The 13290-nt window shown below is 46.3% G+C and overlaps 2 protein-coding genes across 2 annotated transcripts; both read left to right on the forward strand.

The window, feature by feature from the left end:
• Window positions 1-194: 194 nt before the first annotated feature.
• On the forward strand, window positions 195-1125 carry s100a11 (S100 calcium binding protein A11; the record flags this gene model as incomplete). Its single annotated transcript, XM_084484760.1, has 2 exons — window positions 195-323; window positions 991-1125. The coding sequence occupies 2 exons, from the start codon at window positions 195-197 to the stop codon at window positions 1123-1125; spliced, it is 264 nt and encodes an 87-aa protein (XP_084340886.1).
• Window positions 1126-2853: 1728 nt separating this feature from the next.
• Window positions 2854-8272, forward strand: s100u (S100 calcium binding protein U). The gene is made up of 3 exons (XM_084484616.1): window positions 2854-2969; window positions 6445-6575; window positions 7098-8272. The coding sequence occupies exons 2-3, from the start codon at window positions 6456-6458 to the stop codon at window positions 7557-7559; spliced, it is 582 nt and encodes a 193-aa protein (XP_084340742.1). The 5' UTR covers window positions 2854-2969; window positions 6445-6455; the 3' UTR covers window positions 7560-8272.
• The last annotated feature ends 5018 nt before the right edge of the window (window positions 8273-13290 follow it).

A 13290-nucleotide genomic window follows, 5' to 3' on the forward strand; every position in this document is an offset into this window, starting at 1 on the left:
CAACTTGTATATTTCCTATGGACGAATGTGATGTAAATGTCTGTTTTTTTCCTCATCCTGATTTTTTAAATCTGGTTATTTTGTCTTCTACACAGAACTGTATTAGAACAACTTGTATATTTTCTAGGGACAAACGTAATGTAAATGTCTTGTTTTTGTTTAAATCTGCTTATTTTGTGTGGTTCCCAGTCGCCATGGAAGCCGCCATCAACGTCCTGGTCTCCCAGTTCAAGACCCATGCTGGCAAGGACGGCGCAGCCACCACACTCAGCAAGGAAGAGTTCCACAGCCTGGTGAAGAGCGACCTGCCCAACCTGGTCAAGGTATCACACACACACACACACACACACACACACACACACACACACACGGCTCCTCCTCCTTCCCAGCGCCGTACTCTGTGTTCTGTTTGATTAAGTCACACCTTGACTGTACTCATTTGCAACCAGAGTGAGTGACGCCAGCTGCTTGCTTATGGCAAGGTTTCGATATCAGCAGCGTGTTCATGCATGCAGTAGAGTAGACTCTCTCTTCCTGTCTGGAAGATCCTGTCAGGGTGTGTGTGTGTGTGTGTGTGTGTGTGTGTGTGTGTGTGTGTGTGTGTGTGTGTGTGTGTGTGTGTGTGTGTGTGTGTGTGTGTGTGTGTGTGACTTGAGTAAGGTGGCGGCTTAACTAGGTTTCAGGGAGGCCTACTGTGGGATAAAACCAAAGCTATGAGATGTGGAATATTGCATATGGTAGCTTGTACTTTAAAACTAAAAAAACTAAAAACATGGCGGTTTTTCCCGAAAAGGGGTTCTTCCTATCGTTGCTTACAGTATAGGAACTGAATTAAATGAAGGGATTTTCCTTCTAAAAGGTCCATTTCATTTAGTACTAGCCGTGGACAATAGATGGCAGAGCAGTCCTGTCTAGCAGCAACAGTACGGCCTATCTTAGAAATGGGCAATAGCTTGATTGACCCATTCTTCAACGTTGTTTGTCTTGCAGAATTCGGCCGACCCAGCAGTGATTGATCGGCTAATGAGCTCGCTGGACGAAAACAATGACGGGGAGCTGACATTCAATGAGTTCTGGCAGCTGATCGGAACCCTGGCTGGCAAACAAGCAGGACTCACTCAGTAGAATTGTACTGCCTTTCCTGACGGATTGCGCAATGAATCCGAGTGCATTAAGCTGTCTTAACTGTACCCTGAAGGGCATTTACCTCTTATTAATTTTTCCCATTTGTGTATTCATGATGTTGGAAGAGTTTGTTTAAGCAATATCTGAGATCGTAAAATGTTGAATAAAGACGTTTTTTGTTCTCGACTTGGGCTTCTGCTGCTCTTTTATCTTCTGTCATTCATTGACTAGGAATAGTACCACCCGCATTTGAGTCGTGGTGTATTATAGCCTTTGATTTTACGGGGGCATATTGACCTGTAATCCAATACACCTTGGTGCTCCCAGGCCCTTAAAATACAGACTGATCCTGTTCCATAGGGCTTCACAACGTCCATACAAGCCTGTCTGGCCGAGCGTTAAGCTTCTGTTGTGATACAGTAGGGCGCGATCCTTTGGCTCAGTGGGACCTGAGTCCTGCTAAGGTCAAGTAGTCACAGTAGTTCTATAGTCCAGGCTATTGTGTTGGCAAGAGCTACACACACAAGCTATAGTGACACCATGTGAGTTTATTATTGATATTCACATGTAGGCCTGGGTTACCCTCCTCATTTTGAGCTGTCTCATGGCCTATTACTATTTTATGTGCGAAAGTAAAAAACAAGAAAAAGGAAAAAAGTCATTCTTATATTCTATTGTAGGCCTATAAGATGGACTTCCAAATTAAACTTCATGCCGTTGCAGCGATGACCACTGACAAACTGTGTGTGTGTGTGTGTGTGTGTGTGTGTGTGTGTGTGTGTGTGTGTGTGTGTGTGTGTGTGTGTGTGTGTGTGTGTGTGTGTGTTAGTGGGGGGGATAAAAACACTCCCTGTTAGGCTCCCTGTTGACCAAACCAGACCCAATTGGCACACCCACTTCAACATTCAAATGGTATTTTATCTGTCTGTCTGTCTGTCTGTCTGTCTGTCTGTCTATCTATCTATCTATCTATATATATATATATCTTTCTATATATGTAGAGAAAGAGATAGATAGATGAGCTCTCTCCATAGCGGGTGTGAGTTCTAAAGAGAGAGAGCTAGAGAGATATAGAGATTACTCATCACTCATTCGTTCATTAATTCAATGAACAAGCACGCCCCAGTGCAACATTTTCCGTTTTTCTTCTACTTTACTTTCTTTCTTTGATTGTGTGTGAAGTGTCTATCTCTCTATCTCTCTTTTCACTCATTATTACTGTAACTAATGTGTCCATTAAGTGTCAAGATATATCTATCTATTTATCTATCTTTCTATCTCATTCGTACAATAATTCAGTAAATCACTTTTTTTTTAATTTCAACATCTAATGACTGCTCACGTTTTGTTTTTGTGCTCAGTCAACAGAGTTAACGCATTCTTATACACTTCCTTGCAAACGCCCTGTCTCTTCCCTGCGGATAGCTGACCCAAAATGGGGGTGAATGGTGCGCGAAATTATACAAGACGTGGACCCGCTGGACCCCAAGTCCCCCCAACACCAAACCCCACACTGCACCCCACCCCTCCAAAATAAAAACCAACAACTTGGGACATAATGTTGTAAAACTTATTCTCCCTCTCTTCCCCCAAAAAGTTGCGCGTAAGCTCTTCCTCATTCCCCGTCCTCCCTCACTCCTCCAGGTACACGCCCTTTGACTTGTCAGGGGGAAAAGTTTGAAGAAAAAAAAAAAAGCCAAATCACGGAAGAGGTTCTGCTTCTCCTACTTGTTCAGCAACTCATCTGCTCTCGAAGTAGCGCGGCAAGGCGGACAAGATCCAAAAGCCAACATACTCGACCACATCTGTACCACTTCTCTCTCTCTCCCCGCACACGTTATACGGTAAGTGAGGGGGGTTTTGGGCCGTTATACATTCCCGTTTTCTTGTTTCTGCTTGGTACAAACAGAACTGGGAGCTCAGCGGTTTATGTGCCACGTTTCGATGTCTAAAAAGAGTCATCTCAAGGAAACCCAAACCTAGCTGCTCTGGACACAGTGGGGACGGTCAGGAGGACCGCAGCTGCCAAGAATTGTAACACTATATTTAAGACCTGTTGGACATTTGCGTTAGTCGTGTGTGTGCAACTATTTGGCGGTATTTCAAGCTCTTTGGTGTTCGGTTTGTTCTTATTTAATTATCCCATACGTCCGATTACTCATCTTGCAGGAGTTGGCAGAGGTCCGCTATAAAGTTTTGGTTGCAGTAAAACTTAAAAGATTGAAACCATATTGGTGGACGTCTTTAATTCAGCACTGTGTTTAAAATGAGTATCGTGCGTAAATGCGCAACTTGGCGCAAAATGTAATAGGCTAGTAATAGTGTAATAGTAATAACGTCTAATTCCACGACATCTCGATTATATTGCGAACGTGTGACACACCTTGTCCCAAGGTGTGTCATCTCTGAGACTCGTTGAGAAACATCATTGGCCCTTTTTTGGCACGGCTACTGCTCAACATCCATCCACGCCCGTCCTTTTATCCGAGTACTGGCCTACACTCCAACCTCTTTTTTGTGTGTAACGGATTAAATATTGACTTGTGCCAGTTCGATGCAGTTTACAGCCACAATCCAACTTGTTCCTCTGTTAATATTTCATGCAACACGAGCACTAGTATTGTCATGACGGTGCGCACGTACCGGATCACGTTTTGCCCATTTGGAAACGTAACACTCAATCTCCTTTGGGGCGCTGGGGAGAAACGGGAGACCTGCGGTTGTATATGTTTAATTATTTGAGCCCTTGTTGTTTTTGTCGGCCTTTTAAGATATATAACGTGGATGAGTTGCTTCTCGCAGGTCCTGGGACGGTGAGGGGGGACCAGCCCAGGGCTGCGACGCGAGATAAGTAATTGAAGGCCTGCATTCGTTAAGGCAGAATTAGGACAAGGTCGCTTGGGAATAGTAGGCTACTGTCCAGTGGTTGCATGTAGACGGGTAAGAAGGTGAATAATGCACGTGTACATGTCACTGGGTAGAAATGTCCTAGCCGTAATTGACTAAACGTGTGTTGTGTATGATACAGAAGGGCCGTTGCCCTTGTTTGTTCAATTTATGGAGGGCGTGCCACCTCTGCAAAGCCGCGCGGAAATAGGATGTTCTGCACGCTGCTGGTTTTATGTGAATTAATAACAGTTATGGGTGTTGCTCGGCACAAATAATGATTTCAGTTGACTTAGCGCCTTGGTCTCACAATTTTAACGTTGCTATGGGGCAGATTGGAGATGATTGAGTAGATGGCATGCCATCTACTTTTAGCAATCCGTTAAAGCATTTGAACACGTAGGAAAGAAAAGGAGTGGAGGCGACTTTTGAAAGACAGATCATGTGTAGTTTAATGTTTGAAGATGGGACAGTTTACCCTAATGGCTATTGACACAGCCCCCCCCCCCCCCCCCCATCTCTCTCTCTCTCTCTCTCTCTTTCCTCCCTCTGGGTTCCCATTATCAGATTGTAGCCACGATTGACGTCTGACTTTTCTTTTTATTAATCACAAAAAACCGGTTTTCGATTAAAAATGGACACCTAGCCTGTTCAAACAGGGAACGTCCGTCCCCCTCCCCCCCCCCCCCCCTTTCCCAGAACACACAGACCCCGTTTGTTCTGACACACCCGAGAGTTGACAGACTAGTATGGTCACCTTAGAAATCACAACATACTCCCCTCGGTGCTCGGGGCCAAACGTGTCCAATGCGTGGCCTGTGGGTTCCTGTCGGGTGTTCTCCACACACACACACACACACACACACACACACACACACACACACACACACACACACACACACACATAACTGGAATTCCAACCACGGATATATGTCACACAGTGCATACCTCGTCCTTGTTTTCCTTTCTTCTCTACTGTATATACAGTAGGGTACCTCGACCGGTGGTCTTCTTCATCTTTCATCTTTACCTGAGAATAATATGCACTGTGCGGATGAAAAGGCGCGAACACACACACACACACACACACACGTGCTGGTTGATATTCAGCAGTCGTCGTGTAACAGTAGTTGTCATTTATTTAGTGTTGTGTTTTTTCCTTCTGACAACCTCTTTATAAAAGCCCCCTGTCCCCTCTATTCAAATCGATTCAAATCGAGTCCAGAGAGGAGGACAGACAGAGATAATGAAAGAGGAGAAAGGAACAGACAGGTGGCTGGTATTCCCTGGGGTAACGTGAGGCCTTCTGTGGCCGCATGGCGGCTCCAGTGGATCAGATGACCTATCAGAGATCACAACCTCCATTGTGCCGCACATCTCCCCTCTCGACCCGTCTCGCGTCTCTCGGCCTGTCCCACCCCCCCCACCCCGTGAGATGACGCGGTGCGGCGGGGAACGCAAGGATATCCTCTTGTTTCTTTTTCCACCGGGCCCCTGTGGCAGGACACTCTGCCTCGTTTGTCAATGCGGGGCCCCTGGTTTTTTCTTTTTCGCTTTTTCGCTTTTTCTTCTTGGAAAAAATTGCCCGTTCGCCGTGTGGGGGCTGTTTCCTTTTCCTGCTCCGAGGAACCACAACTCAGCGTGGACGGCAGCCTGTATTGGTTCAGCAGTACTCGCCCTGCTGCCGCTATCTGCTGTGTCAGACTTGACGCAATAAAACACCTAGGAACCCCCACCCCACCCCCCACCCCCACCCTCCTCCTCCTCCTCCTCCTCTCTTTATTGGTCTGACTGCATGTCTGTCTGGATGCTATCTATATGTGTACAGTGTTCATTCATTGTCTTTTTATAGTTATAGTGTTGATGCGTTGGTTCTTGTTAAATGCCACACCCATGATCTCAAGAAGGAAATTGAAATACTATAGTATGTAGGTACAAAGTACAAGAGTAACTGGCAGGATAGCAGAGGTTTTCTGCGTGGTGGTAGCGTGTTGGTTTTATGTGTGTAGAACTTGAATGTGAAGAATGTTTGAATGTATGACTCAAACATTCTTCACATTCATCTCCATTCATTCATCCATCCATCGCCATTCATCCATTCATTCATCCACCCATCTCCATTCATTTACCGCTTCATTCATTCTTCCATTAATTTCTGTTTGTTGACCCATCTCCATTTATTAGACCATCCATCTCTATTTATTCATCCATCCATCAAAATGTAGTCACCAAGCCGTCTCCATTCATTCATCCATCCATCTTCATTCATGAGTCCATCCATCTCCATAAATGAATCCATACAACTAAATGTATGTATCCACCCAGCTCCATTCATTCACCCATCCATCTCTATTAATTCACCCATCCATCCAATAAGCAGATTGTCGTGTGTTATATTCACGTCTCCACTCCCCTTCCTATGTTTCTCCCCAGCACCAGAAGTCATGGAGGCTGCTATTCAGACAGTGGTGAAGGTCTTCCTGAAGTCGGCCAAGGGCAGTGACAGCATGGGCGGCAAGGACTTTGACAACCTGGTGAAGAAACAGCTGGGCAACGTCATGACGGTGAGGACGCCCTCTCTGAACACTCGGTCGGTCGCGTGGCGTCCCTAAAGAGACGACTGGAACATAGTCCCTCCTGTGCGTTCTTTCCTTGTTAGCTTGTTAAGGACCTGTTCATAACCAACTCCCAAAGTCAAAGACTAAGATGTCAATCAATCAATCAATCAATCAAACTTTTATTTGTATAGCACTTTTCATACAAGCACATGTGACACAAAGTGCTTAATACAATCCCCCCCCCTCCCGCGACACACCCAGAGATATTCACACATGTACAAACCATCCCCCCCCTCCCCCTCCCACCCATCCACACCCAAAGAGCTAACTTTGTAACAAATAAATAATTCAATAAATGGATAAATAAGTTAATAAGTTAAGTTAAGTTAATAAGTGACCAGGGAAGTCGCTGGGACAAACAACATCAACAGACCTGTGTTAGGAAAACAGCATTCATTGTGTACTAACTCTGTCTCATATTTGCTCCTCCTCCTCCTCCTCCTCCTTCCTCTTCCCCCCTTCTCCCAGGACACGGACTCCAAGACGGCACTCAAGGAGATGCGCAAGGGCCTGGACGAGAACCAGGACGGCAAGGTGAGCTTCGAGGAGTACATGACGCTCATCGGCTACCTGGCCACCTCCATGAGCGACGCCAAGAGCAAGGAGAAGGCGGAGGCGCCCAAGAGCGACGCGCCGGCCGTCGCCAACAGCGCCCCCGCCCAGGAGAACAACTCGGCGGCGCCGGCGGCGGTGGCGCTGGTGGTGGAGCCCCCCAAGGTGGTGGAGAAGACGGTGGAGGTGGCGCTGCCCGAGCCAGTGGCGGCGGCGGCGGAGGCACCGCCGGCGTCCGCCGTGTCCGCGGCGGCGGCGGTGGTCGGGGTGGTGGCGGAGGAGGCGGAGCCAAAGGAGAGCGTAGACGGGGCTGTGGCCGCCGCCGCCGCCGCGTCCGTGGCGGAGGGGGAGGTGAAGGTGGAGGAGGCGACCTCATAGGGCGAGCGAGGGGCGGCGTGCGTTCCCACCCCCCAAACCCCCCCCCCCCGCCCCCCCCAGCACCGCGGCCAGCACACACACACACACACACACACACACACACACGCACACGCACACGCACACACGCACACACACACACGCACACACGCACACACACACACACACACACTACACGTCTAACACCACACTGCAATCGAAAAGTGAGAAAAGGAAGCGTGCCAAAATGTTTGGTTTTACAACTACAATTTTGATCCTAAGTTCGTGACGCTAAACTCTTGTCAAACCTTAAGTCCCGTGTAAGACTATTTTTCACCATTTGTATCGGAAAAAAATCTCTCCTGTGTTAGTCTCGTAACATTCCTCAGTGCTCGCCACTGTGTTGATTTGTTGGTTTGTCCCGCTCAATAGTGTGCTTACGTCAATGTGAAGAGAGATACATATCAGGCATTGGCTGAGGTATGTGACCCGTACCCCCTGTTCAATCCTTTACAGCAAACCATGCCACTCTGTGTCACTACAGCGTTATGCTGACAAACACACACACTTTTTTTTTTTTTTTTTTTTACCAGACCACTGTGTGATAACGCTTGTGATACACTACGACTCACCACTAAACAAAGGGACTCCATCCACTTTGCTTTCCCCCCCTCTCTCTCTCTATGTATCTCTCTCTCTCTCTCTCTCTCTCTCTCTCTCTCTCTCTCTCTCTCTCTCTCTCCTCTCTCCCTCTTCGTCTGTGTGCCACCCTCACCTCTCCCTGGGGTCTTGTGACTCCGGGGTCGTCTCATTATAGGGTTAACGCATTAGTACGCATCGGAACAGTACACCTCGTTTGCCGCTAATGGCAGGCAGTGTGCAAATCGGTGCTTCGCTCGCAGCGCAATTTACACCCTCTGTCTTTCTTTTTCTCTCTCTCTCTCTCTCTCTTTCCATCTTTCTCTCCCTCTCTCTCTCTCTCGTTTCCTCTCTCACTCTATCTATACATATATATATGCATGTTTTCAGACGTAACCGGCTGGGGCTGGGAAATGCAAGATCAGGTGTAGGATTCTGGATTAATAATTAAGGAGCGTGGCGGTAATCACACCGGGAGAGGACCCGGTCATAGGGGAGCCCAAAATAACCTCTGGGGACAAGGCTGGCAAACAGGAACAAACAAACACAATTAAACTGGAAAGGGAGGTTGTTCTATTCTGTTTTGTTCTCCGTTTTGTTTTCTATTCTGTTATGTCATTATCTTCTTTTTTTTTTTTAAAAGGTTTGGAAACGATCCACTCAGACCAGCGCGCGTGCGCACCGCGCCGCATGCAGTCGCCCCGTTCGGCAGGGTTTGCGTGTGTTGGTTTTTTTTCTTTCTTTTTGGTCACGCCCTTATTTTGGCGGAAGGGACCCTGTCTGACCCGCCTGGCGACACCTGTCAGAGTTTACAAATCCCCCGTGGATCAGGCGTTTGGTTGGCGAAACGCCCTCGAGCTCAAACAATTACACGAAAGTAATCCGGTGTCTCTGGTGACCCTGCCCTTTACAGGTCGCCACTCTGTCACCGGGGACGACGACATATCATATCGTGCCCACCAATCAGACATCAATCTCCAGCATATCTCTAACACGCTATTGCACACTATATTGCTATCAGTAACCGGCAGATTATAACCATTGTATTATTAAAATAGTGGTCCCTTTTCAAGCAGTACGCTGCCATGGCTCAGTGGTATCCCTCTTATTGAACTTTTCTAATCTAATATAAGAAACTTATCTATTTTTGACATATTGTCCTAACCTTGACCACTATGGAGATTACTTGAAGTCTCTGCGAAATTGGAAACATACTTATTTGTCCTGTTATAAGCAAATCATTTGTTAATTAGAGCCTAATGATTTGTAAATTGTCTGGTCGTGAATAATGCAGGCTTGGGGAGAGAGAGAGAAAGAGAGAGCGAGAGAGAGAGGCTCATGTTGCATACGGCTGTACGGCCAGCCACCAAGGCCACATTTTGGACCTTGCGCCTTGTGCATTATCATATCAGCAGCACCAAGCACATTGAATCACTTAGCGGCCAAACAGGCAGGACAAATTCAACCAAACTCCTGTGAGTCACACACTGTGGCGCTGGGACACACCTATTGTAAATACGCTCTCATCCACATTGCTCGGCCCATTTTGTTTTCTTGTCCAAATAGACCACATTCGTTGTCCCGCACTGCAGTTTAAACGTACAAAAGAGCTCCTTTTTTTTCAAATTGGGACATCACAGTAACTACGCCTATGTTATTTACTTAACGTTGCATTTTATGTCTCTTGACTAACGTGTACTCTCTTTTTTTTTATTTTGTTCAGTTCGTTCAGTTTTAATAATAGCGGTTCTCTTTCCATGGTACTAAAATACTACAGAGGGCCCAGTCTCTGGCTCTCTGCAGTCAGTCGCCTACTATGCGTGAAGGACCATTTTGCATCTTGTGCGTCTGCGCTGGCACTCTGCATACCTTTGTAACTCTAATAACCCATATGCTAGACATGCTTAGACACACAGAGCATGCAAGTAAGGTTTCCATCACTAAGGCAAGTACACCTGAACACTGACTTTACCGCCACAACTCAACTGACAAATCCATGAAAAGTGTGACATATGGTGATGGGATTTAGTGAAAGACACACCCTGTGTGTTCAACAAAATATTTGGATCACCCTCACCGCCCCCCGCACAAAATATAATATAAATATAAATTAACTTCATTTTCGACTTGCGTGGAACTTGGCGGACTTAACTACAGGCCTCTGTACACAGACCGACTGACTCCCTGCCAAACACACAACTAATATACATACTTAGAGGTTCAACACACAACCCGAGTGTAGAAATGAGAATAACTTTAGAACTTTGCTACGTGTATGTGCATACGGTTGATTGGCTGACAGCATTAACAATGGATGCATGCGTTGGTAGCAGGTCAGTGTGTATGTAATGTTGTCTCTCGTGTATGAGTTTATTCGGCTCACCTACAGTGCCTTAAACAGTGGAGCAGTGTGCGTTTTTACTTTTAATTTGTGTTATTCTTATGTAAAACTGCCATGTTCAGCAATGGAAAACGCCATCCACATTTTAGAGTTATCCTAAATGCTTTATCATTATTGCATTGTCTTTGTAACCAATATGTGTACTAGTCAATAATAAATAAATAAAAAACTGTGACTCTATACCGTCATCTCTCTGTGGTCTTTTATATATTACAATCTAGTTACCTGCAGTAGTAGTGTGTGTGAGCGTGTGTGTGTGTTTGTGTTTGTGGAGATGAATAATGATAACTCAACATTTCAGTATGTAATTATTAGAAGATATAAGTATGATACAATTTCAAATCATACACTACGATCACGTACAACAACTTTTACAATTAATAAAAAGCATTTGATATAAAAAGCCATAAGACAAGAAATTAGGAAACTGCACATGTCTCACCTAACAATGAGTCTGAATTATAATAATAACTTGGGGGGGGGGGGGGTGTATGTATGCACAGATGTATAAGAATAAGCCATGTGTGTGTGCTGGTGATTTTCTGTTTGTGTCTTAATGAAGACCTGACGCCAGTCAGGGAGGCCCAATCACATGGAAGGGGGGGGGGGGGACAGGTGGTAGGGTGGGGGATGTGGGGAGTGCAGGTGGGAGAGGAGAGGTGTACGTAAGAAGGGGGGACGGGTCAGGTGTGTGTGGTGAGATGGTGGCGGGGATGGAGGGTGGTGACGTGGGCGGGTGGGTGGCGCGGGGTGTTGGGAGGGCCGTTGTGGGCAGGCGGTATTTAAACCCCGGCCCAACTCTCCCTATTCATCTTCTGCTTGACTCTTGTCTCTACCTCTGTATCTCTCCTCAGCAACAGGAAACCCTCCATCCACCGCCAGGTAAGACTGACAGCCCTTAACAGCACCTTTCTCCGCTGGCTCTGATCATGATGTGCTCCAGGATATTGGCTCCTGCATGCTTTTCCTCTCTGTTTTAGTGGCAGAGTGCGTGTTGTAAACAAGACTTTGATAGTGTTAGGGGTTCAGAATGGTTATGGTTCTATCAATGGATGTGCACCAGGGAGGGATTCACTCGGCAGGTACACATGTGTTGCTCTTTGTAAATGTGATTTTATTGTTTATTGTATGTCGTATTGTTTCACTACAATTGTATGGTGGAGTTATCCCAAACAAATAGCTTGCCATCATCACGTTGTAATGTGATTAACAAAATAGTAATTTGATGTTATTTCATCAAACTTGATATATAGAACATTAGTGAGTATTCCAAAAGTGCAATAAAGTAAATTGCACCATAAGAACCCATTTTAAACAGATGTACTTCAATTTGCTCCTTGCATTACTGTGCACATAGTGCCCCATCCTATGAATATGCAACTTGACAGGGAAACCATTACCACTCAACTCAATCTTGTGTTACATGACAGCGTTCATGTCGTCATGGTTTCCCATTGTATTGGGTCACTGCGTAAGAAAGAGAGAGAGAAAGATAACCCCCCGTATACATTTTCCAGTCAGCCAGCTACAGTGTCCTGTCTCTCCTCCTCTTTCAGCTAAAGCAGAGGCTCTGCAGAGGCTCTGACCACTGTTGTACAATATGACGCAGGAGGAACCACAGCCAGTGATCTATGACACAGATATTACACTGGCATCATTACCTCGAGTCGGGTCGAATCTGGCGACTGGAGAGTTATTATCTATGAATAATTGAAAGGAAAATGACAATATTTTGAATAGCTCCCTCAGTGTAGTTTGTGGGTGTGCTTTCAGGTTGCAGATATGGGTTTGCAGCAGTGACATTTGAATAATGATCGAGTGGGTGGGCGAGTGGGTGAACCAGTGGGTGGGTGGGTTGGTGGGTGTGAGTCTGGGCAAATACAAGCATCTCACCTTTCCAAGCACTCTTCTAGGAATAAGTGGTTTGTTTGTGTACATTTCAGCATATTTGCAATTCAATATGGATACTTAGCAGTGTGCATCACAGTGAAGCAATTCATTAAAAAAAAAAAATGACACATTATACCAACAATCTCAATGCCTGCAAATTCAGCTTACAGCAAAGCTCGTTACAAATGGGTGCAAGGTTTACCCTCAAAGAGAAATATCCTCTCACCTAAACCTATGTTGTTTGACACATCCATTTTAAACACGGCAAGAGTTCTCTCTAGGTTTTCTATCAATCTAAGGTTGTCAGTGTGGTTGGCATTGACCTGCTCTATATCTGTGTGTGTGCACAGTTTCCCCTGACCCCAGCACAAGAAGAACCAGGATGCCGGACACAATGTGTGTAAGATTGTTCAAAAGCTTCTGTTTTCCGTCTTTCCCCACCCGACCTCCCACAAGCTCCAGCTAAGGCCAAGTATAAGTATATTCCACCCCCGTTGCCGTAGAAACGGGGCCACCTTAAACAAACTCCTGTATAGCGCTGATAACCCTTCACCCCTCCTCCATTCACCCTCCGTCTGTCTTCCTTCACTCTGGGAGATGGCTTCACCCTCGCCATGTCATGTGACCCCGGCACACAGGTCACATGACATGCGGCGTGGCAGTGGAGCGGGCATCAGTGGGCAGAGACTAACCTGTGAATGTCGTTCCCCACCCCCAACCCCCCCTCCACCCCCCACCCAAACCCCCCCACCCAAACCCCCACAACTCTGCGTCCAAAGCATGTCCAAGGAGCCCAGTTCCGACTTGGAGAGCGCCATGCAGATG

Source organism: Micromesistius poutassou (genome assembly GCF_964030765.1).
Source record: "Micromesistius poutassou genome assembly, chromosome: 20".
In the NCBI taxonomy this organism is placed as follows: Eukaryota; Metazoa; Chordata; class Actinopteri; order Gadiformes; family Gadidae; genus Micromesistius; species Micromesistius poutassou.

Bases quoted from the DNA above. Each gene is read 5' to 3' on its own strand.
- s100u (XM_084484616.1), top strand. From the start codon at position 6,456: ATGGAGGCTGCTATTCAGACAGTGGTGAAGGTCTTCCTGAAGTCGGCC. The intron at 6,576-7,097 runs GTGAGGACGCCC...CCCTTCTCCCAG, and splicing joins AGCTGGGCAACGTCATGACG to GACACGGACTCCAAGACGGC.